The 12,091-nt window shown below is 29.2% G+C and overlaps 1 protein-coding gene across 6 annotated transcripts in view; it reads right to left on the reverse strand.

Moving 5' to 3' along the window:
• Window positions 1-2,012: 2,012 nt before the first annotated feature.
• Window positions 2,013-12,091, reverse strand: part of LOC106458042 (beta-secretase 1-like) — a 30,558-nt gene continuing 20,479 nt past the window's right edge. For 5 of the 6 annotated variants that reach the window (XM_022384170.1, XM_022384174.1, XM_022384175.1 and 2 more), the window contains 6 exons: window positions 9,412-9,546; window positions 8,803-8,904; window positions 7,015-7,164; window positions 6,543-6,618; window positions 4,623-4,757; window positions 2,013-3,418 (listed from right to left, as the gene is read on the reverse strand). In XM_022384170.1, coding sequence (XP_022239878.1) covers window positions 3,267-3,418; window positions 4,623-4,757; window positions 6,543-6,618; window positions 7,015-7,164; window positions 8,803-8,904; window positions 9,412-9,546 — 750 coding nt within the window. In that variant the 3' untranslated portion in view covers window positions 2,013-3,266. The remainder of the gene's footprint in view (window positions 3,419-4,622; window positions 4,758-6,542; window positions 6,619-7,014; window positions 7,165-8,802; window positions 8,905-9,411; window positions 9,547-12,091) is intronic. The other variant, XM_022384173.1, reaches the window with a different exon arrangement.

Raw genomic sequence — 12,091 nt, forward strand, 5'->3', positions numbered from 1 at the left:
ATATCCTTATCACCCAATTTAAAATATCACTTCTTAAGCCATACCGTTTCTGGGATTATGATGCTCTGAACTGCAAAACTTACTTTATAATCACTTTCTATAACAATTTCTCTTGCAAGATTTTGTTAGTTATCTTAATATTATTAAAAGACAATTATCTTTAGTTATGATTTATTCACTTAGGAATGTTCAGAGACATTACTTTCAACCTACAATACAAAGATAAGACTCGCAATGATGACTTAAGATGAAATAAGTCTCATCTTTTGTGTTCTAGGCATAGAATGGCAAATTGAGTTTGAATTAGAAACTCAGAAAAAATAAGACAACATTTCACAGAGTTAACTTGCATTCAAGTTTAATACACAATAAGAAATGGTGAATTTGAATTTCTACTCTCTAAAAGATGTCAGAAAAATTGTTCAATAAATTTCCTTTACTACTATACAGCAATTCATTTATTACTAATATTTTGGTCATCAATTTGATTAGCATTTTTTGATTTGTTTAGTAAACAAGTGGCTCATTCCTCTATTTCAAAAAATGTCAATTTAAGAAAAGGAACTGATCCTGCAATAACACTAAATGGACCTTATTGGTCAATTTTTGATTCCTCTAGAGAAGAGAAATTAAAATTATTATTTTTTTTACTTGTGTAGTACACTTAACAGTGCCGAGTTAGTTTAGTGAAACATTGTGTACCTAGTTTTTTTGTTAACTAAAGCTTCAGTTATTGCTTTTTACCTATCCAAACAGTTTTGTATATAAACTGCATGTATGTTTGGCAGTGTTCTAGTATTAAACTTGCACAGCAGGATAAGTTTGGTTTTCAGTGTTCAGTTACATTTGCTCCTGTCTGATATAGTGGATGACTACATAGTGCACAGCCTTTTTACGAAACTTCTTTTGTTTTTATAGTTTTATTAAAATAGGAGGCAATGGTATTTTTGGTTGTTACTGTTTTTTTCAAGAAGAAACTTTTAGCTTCGTCATTTCTTGACTGATTTGAGATCTAATTACAGTTTTGATTGATATATTTTACCATGCCCGAGGTATCATAAATTAATTTACTCTAATCCTGCATGAAAGAATTTCAGTTTGTGGGTAGGTTGGTAGAGATCCTGATGAGTAATTAAATCAAATCTAGTATATGCTCCTCCCACACTTGGTATTGCTGGAGCACAAAAATATGGCTAATAAAAAGGGAAAAAAACTCTTGTAGATTAATTTACTCTAATCCTGCCTAAAAGAATTTCAAGAGCCCCAGTTATTGAGGATTCCTTAATGTTTCACTCCAAAGTTTTCATCACCTATCATATTTGTTATGCCGAATAAGTTTCCTTGATTTGCTAAATCCTATGTTTCATGCACACCAGTTTCTTTTTTAAACAGGCAATTCTCATATTTCACTGGTTCATTCATGTTGATATTCTGTATTATATAGTTTACTAATACATTACTTTATAGTGAATTTTCAACTGTATTATTCAAACAATACTAATCAGTGTTCATAGTCACCTGTAAAAATCAAGTGGAGTTATAAATTTAGACATTTATAAAACACCAGTTACATTAAAATGACACTTTAATTGAAAACTTCAATCAATATTTTAAATTTTACCGTTTTATAAAAAATTGAATGGTTTTACTTGTGCTTACTCGAATTCTTAACGAAAATAAGTGACAACAAATTAATTTAAGATACAGATTCTAGATATTCCATTGATATACCTCTTTATCGGTGTTTTCTAAAATTACCAGTTGTTTGAGATTCATATCGAACTGAGCACACAAATACTTTATCATGCAGGGTATTTTGGCACAAAATGTTGACACCGTATCATAGTTACTACTTTTAGCCATCCTGGAATGAACAACTTTACAGAGGCAAGAATGTATGGAAAATAAGTTAGCAGACCATACAGTGGGATTTGACCATCACTCTTATAATGCATTCCCATCTGGAGCATGAATTTTTGTGTGCATAATAACAGGATACAAAACACAGCACCTCAGATTACAGTCCAGCAAAAGGTTTTAATGTAGAACAAGAAAAACAGATTGTGACAAATTATACATCCTGTAACATCTTGTCTCTAACACTTTGAAGGGGGTGACTAATGGAGCACTTTCATTTTGTAAAAGTGTTCAGAAAAAAGGAACAGTTGGCATCTCTGCAAAAGTAAACTGTCATTATAGCTGATTTATAATATTTAGTTACAGCTCTTGAATTAATGGTTAAGATTGAGAAAACACAGTAAAGTATTAGTTTCTTTAATTAGGTTTTTAAGTCCTTTTCATTCACCAATAAAGTAACCTAAAATAATTTAGGTATTCGAATAATGTTAGAGCTCGTGCCTAAATTATTATTTTACATTATAATCGGACCAAGTATTTAATGATTACATATAGTTATTGCAGATTTGCTTTCAATTTCACAAAGGATAAAATTGAAAGGAGAATCTGTGATGTAGAGGCCTAATGTTTTCTTTGATTGGCAGTACCCTCTGTTGTGGATTGCAGTTTCCCCTATTGAAGGCTCATCAGCACAGCTTGGGCTAGCAAATCAAAGAAATACAGTTAGGCCTGTTATAATGGTGATTTGTATACTATATTAATAGGGTTTTTAAGTTCTTTTCAATCAACAATAAAGTAACCAAAAATAATTTAGGTATTTGAATAATGTTAGAGCTTGCAAAATTGAAGAGAAATCTGTACATTAAATACTTGTTCCGATATATAATGTAAAATAACGATTTAGGCTCATCAGTAAGTCAGAGGGATTATAATGTAAAACATCAGGTTTTGATATCTGTGGTGAGCACAGCACAGATAGCCCATTGTGTAGCTTTGTGCTTAATCACAACAACAAAAAACATTCACATGGATAATTCTGAAGAGAAAAAAAGAAGTGGGAATTTTGAAGCTCCATACGAATGTGGTAACCAGAAATCAGCATTATACACTATAAAATACTCAAATTATCAGTGGAAACAATATATAAAAAAGGCCTTTATTTTTTATTAACATGATGTCTATGCAATACTGTATGGTGAGCATAATCAAAATGATTTTCTATAAATTTTAAGAAATTAACAATTAAATAAGATTTGTACAAAATGTGAAAGACTGTCAATCATCAAAGATATAATTTATCAAGTGTTAATAATTTAGTAAAAATTCATCTATCAGAAAAGCTAGTGACATAATAACCAATGTGGACAGAATTAATCCTCAATCAGGTTGCTAGCTTCTGATGAATCTCTTTATTTCCGTATAATATAGTGCCAAGTCCACTGAGCAAGCATCATCAACATTGGAATGGTGCATGAAAGGAAGACAGCCAAGATTATGTATGTAATAAACAAAAGTGTCAACTCTGACTTTTCCTTGGAGTTGTAAGCACAAACTGATGGATCTAACATAATTTAATGGTAAAGAATAACATTAGCAACAAAAATATATGATATTTTGTATATATTATCATAAAGTTCAGCCACCCAAAGATAATAAAAAAGACTCCACTGTTTTAATCTTGTGAAGCCAATATTTGTCCCTTAAAAATAAAAATGGTTTCTGATTCATTTGTAACACTCACAACTACTTGTATCTTACACAGTAAGTAGGAATTACTGTATGTTATCGTTTGGATTAGTAAATTAGATCAGAGCAGCATAATTATATTAAGTTATAATTCTGAGAGTCTCAGGAGATTAGAAGCGAAGTCTTTTTACATAAGGATCCTTCAAAAGTATACGAGCCCCTTAAATCATATTTTGGATTGCTGAAATTTCTTTTTACTGATCTACAATGCTCTATTATTCACAATCATTTCAACTGATATAGGCAAACTAATGATCAAACTAATCATATGTTCAGTGATAAAGGAAAACTAATGGTCAAACTAATAGTATGTTAAGCGGTATAGTCAAACTAATGGTATGCTCAGTGGTATAGTCAAACTAATGGTATGCTCAGTGGTATAGTCAAACTAATGGTATGTTCAACGGTATAGTCAAACTAATAGTATTTTCAGTGGTATAGTCAAACTAATAGTATTTTCAGTGGTATAGTCAAACTAATGGTATGTTGAGTGGCATTGTCAAACTAATGTTATGTTCAGTGGTATATTCAGGTCACACTAATGGTATAAAACAGGAGTTGTTACAGCAAAAAACCCTACTTACAATCTAGAATTTGTCATAAGTTGTTTAGTGCATGTTATTTTAAACTAAATATATATTTCTGAATTCATTTATATGAAAAAATAAACAAAAACATATTGATCTATCATAAAAAACTAACCATGATAAAATTACACATCAATATTCACTGGAGATGTATAGGGTGTCCCAGGAGTCTGGACCCGTAGGGACAAAATACACAATTTATTCATAATTCATCTATTTTTTCAAATTGCATGCCATTAACAGCCATACATATATCAATTCTTGGTATACTGTGCCATCAGGGTATTTTCTTTCCTGAACTATGTACAACTGATATTAGAAATGTGTTTAACTTTTACGAGAATAATGTCTATTTTCCCTATGGGTCGAGACTTGTGGGACACCCTATACTTTTACATTAAAAGAAGTTTCTTTACAAATTCTCATACACACCTAAGTGTAGGTTCATAGTCTGAATGACTGCTGCAACTGTATCAGTGCATGTGGAATTAGCAAAGCCTATTCTTCTGTTTTCACGATCAAATATTATGTAGAAACCTTTCAAAATTATAGCACCAATGACTGTACCTTTAAAGGAAGACACAAGTCCATTATTCTTAACTTTGTATCACACAAACTGGAGCTTGCTACGAGAAATTTATATTAATATAATTAACTTGTAGGCTATCAATAGCTTCTAATGAAGCTGTAATAGTGAAATAATGAGCTAATAAAGATACATTCCAGGGATATAGGTTGTTATTTTATTTACTTTAATAGAAAAGTCATAAACCCAAATACTGGATTACTACACACATTTTTTAATAACATTAGTTGTACTTTACCATAGTTAAATTATCTTATAATTGTTTCTAAAAGTCCAAATATACTCATTTTATACAAATTCTTCAAGGTAAAAAGTAAGAATTTCACACAAAGATAGATTATAAAATTACATTTGTACATTACATGTTCCAAAATGTGAAGAATGTACTTGCTAGGGCTTGTATTGATATTAATCTGAACTCTTTTTATATTACAAAGTTAGAGCTTATTAGATAACTGCCAGTTCTTTTCTTAGGTTATTATATATAAATAATATTTCTGTTCATGCTTGTAATTATATTTCCAACTATCAACAAGTGGGAATTGTATCATTAACTCAATAAGACAAAGACCAGGCTGTGATGAAAAATTCTCTTGTTAGTTATTTTGCCAAAGATTTTCCCAAATAAATCTGTAACTGGTTGATATTTATTCTGTGTTTTCTTTACCCACTGCACCAAAAATCAGAGTAGTAGTTAAGACTAGGTGGGCGAGACCAAGATCGAGATCAATATACTTTGTATGCGACCAAATTTATAATCAAAATAGATGTGAATGTAACAAAAAATATATTGGCCAAACTAAACATAATTTATTAATTAACATAAAGGTTGTGTACATTATTAAAAGATGTTAATTTCTCTGTTGGTCAAACACATTGCAGAAACAGGTCACTCAATACAGTAACATAAAACAATAATTTTAAATGTACCCAATACAGTAAATGAGTTCAATATCAGAGAACCTATTTAAATTTTGTGTTGTAAATTAAATAATCATCTGCTAAGTAGAGATGAAGGGTTAGCTGGCATTAGTGCTGAATTTTGGATGGAAATATGTCACTCTGAATAACTATGTATTGGTGTTTCTTTTTTTGGAAAATAAATTTGTATAATTCTTCCTGATTGAGAGACAGGAGAAAAGATTATTATAACCTTATTGTAGTTTTAGGCAGAGATGTAATCAAGACCAAGTCTGTAGAGACCAAAATTGAGATCAATATCTTTTTTATGTGACCAATCTTATAATCTAAATAAAAACAAGAGCTACAACAATAATAATAAAAATGTTATTTTGATATTACTTAAAAGTATAGGCAAAACAACATTTACATAATAAAATTTAAAAAATAATTCAAAATAACTGTCGCTACCATCATCAGGAGTGAAAATGTATGTGAACAGCGGTGTTTTATATAAGAATGGTCAGACTCACTGTAATTCACTGGGGTGACACGAATACTGCACGTATGAAGTCGATTTATTCTCTGTGTTTTATTTTAATGATCAGTTCTACAAAACCAACAAACTTCAACAATGCTAAACTCTCAGTTTACACTCGAGTACATTATCCTAATTGCTTTGAGTGAGAAAATTTGTCTTAATAAACTATAAATATATATATATATTTTGTTTTATTTATTAACTTAACTTAGTTGGTAAAACATAACTACCAGCATTTCATAAAGCTCAAACACTTTATACCTCAGATTTAAAATAGCTTTTACAAAATAAAAAAATTGTGAATCTTTTTATATTTACAACTCACCAGCTTGTGAGGAAGAAATTCCCAATTTGTAACAATCAATACCGGGCATTGTTTTAGGTGACTTCAAAAGATACAGCTGATGACATGAAATATATACACACAGATAGTGATCATATTTTTAAAAATTACTTTTTAAAGTCTTAAAGAAAAAAGAGAGTAAAAACAATATGAATAATCATCGCACATTTCACAGAAAATTAGTTTATCTTTCTTGTAATATGGATATTATGTATAATATATTCACAGAAAACAGCATACAAAATAGTAATAAAAAGAAATACAATATATATGGAGGAATATTTGTCTTAATGAGGTAAGTTTGGTCCCTTGTAGACTTAATACATAAACAAATAGACTAATCGTGCAAGTTTATACTGAGAAAAGTTTTTTGAATGATACTGTAATTTTATTTCTCATCATGTCACAATAAAATTCATAGAAACAACTGGACATGAATGACAAAAACACAAACCTCTGGTGGTACTACCAAGGATACTCTACTATTCATTGTCTCATCAAAGGACATTACAATTTTATGGAAGTATTCACTAACACTTCGTCCTTTTTGTATACATACGTCTTCAGTTGCTTCCCAGAATTCTTCGGTGAGCTGGTTCTGTAACTAGATGTCATTTTATCATGTTTTGTTTATGAAAATCAATATTCTCATTACTGCATAATCAGAAATTAATAAACAGCTTAATTTATCTGCATTTATCTCACCTTCTATATTTGCTAGTTAAGTTCCATTATATATGGGTTCAATACACGTTGAAATAAAAGTTGAAGATACATTATTATGAAAGAATAAAAGGGTTCATAATGTATTATTTTAGAGCTGAAATAAGTTTTATTTGTAACAGTATACATACAAAAAAAATTCTAAAAACTACTAAACTAAAAGAAAGAAAGTAGGATAAGTAACTTATATCAGAAAGGGAATGAAATACTAAAATAAGTAATATATATATATATATATATATAGTCTTAAACACTACGTTCTTTTACCAAGAAAAGTGTATAATAATATTTGAACCACATCATATCAATATGGCAGACAGTGTGGTTGAAATACTATTATAAACTCTTTTTGCGGAAAAACCCTAAGTGACCAAATAAGGAGTGTAGTGTTTAGAAATATAGATATATATAAACCTCATATAATTTTGTTATGAAAAATACAATTCATATTAATACATCATCTGTCCAATGCAAATCAGAGACCACGGAGATGCCACACTGACATTTCAGCTCAAGCAATACTGTAACTTCTTGTAGGGCAGAATTTTTTTTAAATTATGAAACTTGGGTAATATAAACTAGTTATCTCATAAAGATGAGTTGGACTGAAGTTCACAAAAAATAATAATAAAGAAAGAGAAAAAAGATTGACCAAGAAGAGATATTATGTCTTAGAGGTGATTTTCTATACCTTATAGTTGGATTCAAAGATGAAACAAAAAATTATTTTAGATCAACCAAATGCTGTTTCATTTCTGTTATTTTGAAAATACTGCAAATTCAAAACTGGCTACAACAAGGCTGAAGTTATATATATATATTTAAAGCTTTACAATCTTGATATTGTTTTAACAAAAAGGCTTAATAATGCAACATTTCAGTGTATCTGCCTTTAAAAAAAATCAAGAATATTGTAATAAGAAAGATCTTCAATGAATGAACAGGAAAAACAACATACATTACAGATTTATATTATATTTATGTGCTGAAGCAAAGGTATCAATAATTTCAAATTTTTCACATGTTCAGTACTTTTAATGATGTACAGAAATATATCTTATTGTAACGCTAGGCTTTTAATTAGCAACAAAAGATAAACTTTATTACAGCTATTTGGAATAAATGGAAGATATATATAATAAACAGAAAAAGAACAGTTTTATATAGCTAAACACTAGAGAAATTATCTCATAACAAATCTTGTACTGTATAAGAAAAAGCAATGTATTTAGTGAATAACTAAACAAAAAATTAAATAAACAATAGTGACATTCAATAAACCAGTGGTTCCCAGCCTTTTTAAGACCTTTAGAATACATTGGTAACTCATAGAAACTGCCATCAAATTTTGAGGTGTGGGGTTTCTTTCCTTTTTACATATTTTTCAAAGTTTCAGATGTACCCCTAGAAAGGCCTCCCTGTACCTTCTGGGGGGTATACTTTTCAACAGTTGGGAACCACCAAAATAAATTTTAGATAGAGAAACTGGAAACTAGATGACTTTCTTCAGCCTCCTTACCACATTTGATTTTTGGAGTGACTGTTTTACCCAAGAAAAAACTTTCTGTGGAAGATAAAGCGCTGATGTTCCAGTGTCGATTATAGTTTTGTCATTATTCAGCTGGAAAAATCATTTTTTATTTATATGTATATTATTTTTTCCTATAGTTACTTGCAAAGAAAAAATACCCATTCAGCATATCTCATCAATTCCTTCAATTATCATATATTCTTTATAAATAGATTACAAATTAAATTTTCACTTTAATTAGAAGTTAGGAGTCAGTGTTTAATCAAGCAATACATGTTGGAAGTGAAACATAATTATGAAATTGCAATTAATACATACACTATTTAATTTAGTTTTTAGTTAACGTTAGTTCAGACTTTGGATATTTATATTTTTGAGAGACATATTTGGAAAAGAATGATTTTCATTTTTTAATATGATTTTCATAGTTTCTGTTCATTCAGATTTGTGCATATAATTGACAAAAAAAAAATTCACTTGAAATATGTATGTTTTGTTATATCTGTCTCCAAATGTATGTGTTTCTGTTCAATAGCATCTGCCAATTTAATGATTTTTATTAAACCAAAATGCTCTACAAGCCTATAGTCTACATACCTCAGTACAGCTACTAGCCCAATATTTAGACCCAATAGACATGTTTGTCAAGATGACTTCATAAAACCACTCTTTGTGTATTCTTGTGTATAAGATTTCTCCTGTATGCAAATAATCCTGTACACCACCAAGTACCTGTAATAAGAACATGAGTGAGAAATGTGATTTCAGTTGTAAAAAATTGACAATAGTTCTTGTTCTGAAAATGAGTAAATGAAACCAACTTTTATTTAACAAGTGAAAGATCCGAGTTACTTGTACCTAGTAATTTTCAGGAGAATACAAGAGCTGAAGATACAACTGATGATTCACATATTATACAAGATTTAATAGACATGTATAGTACAATGTATTTTTAAAATGAAATTACACTTACAAGAGTTTAAAATTAATTACCTGAATAACATCATATAAAACTCAAACACCAAAAATATACAGATTAAATTAAGTATACATGCTTTGTATTTCAATTATTAAAAGATATAATGTGGAAAAAAAAACCTGACATTTGTATTATAATTGCACAACTACGAATCCCCCCCCAACTACCGTGAGTTCAGTAAAGTGAATCGTCAGTCATCAAATTTCATGTTATTTTACATGATTGGTTAATAGATTAAACAACTCCAACTCAGGTATAGTTACTCTGAATAAAAGCGCAATAGCTATATTCTTATTACACATTTATTAATAAATCTTGTTTGTAACATGTTTTTTTTAACATTCAGCAAGTAGTTTTGTTTGTAAACCCTGCAAATGTATATCAAAGAATTACATTACACATACAGATAATATAATCATTTATCTAACCTCATCTGGACTGGTGTGTACCTTTATGATGTTGAGAGAACACCTGCATTTCAAATTTCAACTAAACAATAATAAATCTGATTCTCAAATCTAACATTCAAATTTTCATTTCTGTGCAGCTCCGAAGAGTTTCATCTGCAAACAACACACTTTTCAATTTTCTTAGAATATTCCTGTTCATCTCAAAAAATAGCTTTAAATTTGTGAAGAAACTATCACTCCTTGAATATATATTATCCACTTCTGGGTTTTCTAGAATTTTCCTTGCCTTTTTTTCTTTTTAGTTGTTACTTTATAGAGCATGATATACTGCTTAATCATGAGGTAAAGTTATGGACCATGATATAGTGTCCCATGTTTAACCTTGAAGTACATTTCTTATAGAACATGATATACTATGTCCTAAGTTTAATCTTGAAGTAAATTTCTTAAAGAATATGATATACAATGTCCTAAATTTAATCTTGAAGTAAATTTCTTAAAGAATATGATATACAGTGTTCTAAGATTAATCGTGAAGTAAATTTCTTAAAGAATATGATATACAGTGTACTAAGTTTAATCGTGAAGTAGATTTCTTAAAGAATGTGATATACAGTGTACTAAGTTTAATCGTGAAGTAGATTTCTTAAAGAATGTGATATACAGTGTACTAAGTTTAATCGTGAAGTAAATTTCTTAAAGAATGTGATATACAGTGTACTAAGTTTAATCGTGAAGTAAATTTCTTAAAGAATGTGATATACAGTGTACTAAGTTTAATCGTGAAGTAGATTTCTTGTTGAGGTTAACTCTCTCAACACGGGCTCAGTCGAGTTAACCGACCACATGACCTCTTTGTACTCGTTTAAAGTCTTTATAGTTTTGATACTACTAACTTTTAATATAGTATGTATATCTTCACAAAATTTGGCAGACTTTCAGTAAACATTATAGGTCTTTCACATACAAAAAAATCATATTTTTTAGTGAAGTATTTTTAATAAACTAAAAAAAAGACTTGTTCATGAATATACTGAATATTTTTTTTACTAGTCCACGTGCAAAGTGATTTTCATGTTAAGATTAAAAATAATTTTCTTCATCCCAAAAACTTCATAAATACATTTCAAATGTTTATTTTCAGTAAAACAGTATTTTCTCTACCCTAACTCTATAAAAGATTAGTCAATTTGACCGACCTAGTAACCCCCACCCCCCAAAAAAATCTAAATTACCCCTTTTTTTCTTTCTGGAATGACTTCAAATTGTAATATGAAACTACATTCGTTTATCTAAATAGCTTTAAACTTGTGGCAGTGTACATCTATTTATACTTAAATTTTATTGTTTTATTGCCCTTTGAACCACATCTAACTACTACTATTCATGCCATTATAAGTTGTAAATCATGTGGAGAATGTGGAGCTCATGTTACACTATCGAATTACATTACCCACAGGCTACTCCAAGCTGCTCGCAAGCATGCCTCATTAAACATTTTTATTATATTATTATTATTTATTTTACCTAATCTAACCTTATATAACTTAAGGAGATCCCTAATTTTACATTTTAGTTACTTTTATAATAATAAATAAAGAATAAACATAGAAAAACAAAAAATAAGGTACTTACCTGGGTCTTTTTTTTTTGTTGTAGACTGTCAATGATCCTTAACCCTAATTTTTAATTAAATAATGCACAAAAGAACATATAATAATAACATGCACAAAGCAGACAATTTCCCCTACCAATCAAATTTTTTTCTGGCTTTCTAACTATGCGACAAGAGCCTTTACAAATTCATCCACACTATTTGTTATTTTTTCTGTGGGAACAAAGCTTGTACTAACAGAGAAAATAATAATTCTCTGTATTAAGAGTAAGA

Source organism: Limulus polyphemus, unplaced genomic scaffold (genome assembly GCF_000517525.1).
Source record: "Limulus polyphemus unplaced genomic scaffold, Limulus_polyphemus-2.1.2 Scaffold408, whole genome shotgun sequence".
Lineage (NCBI taxonomy): Eukaryota > Metazoa > Arthropoda > Merostomata > Xiphosura > Limulidae > Limulus > Limulus polyphemus.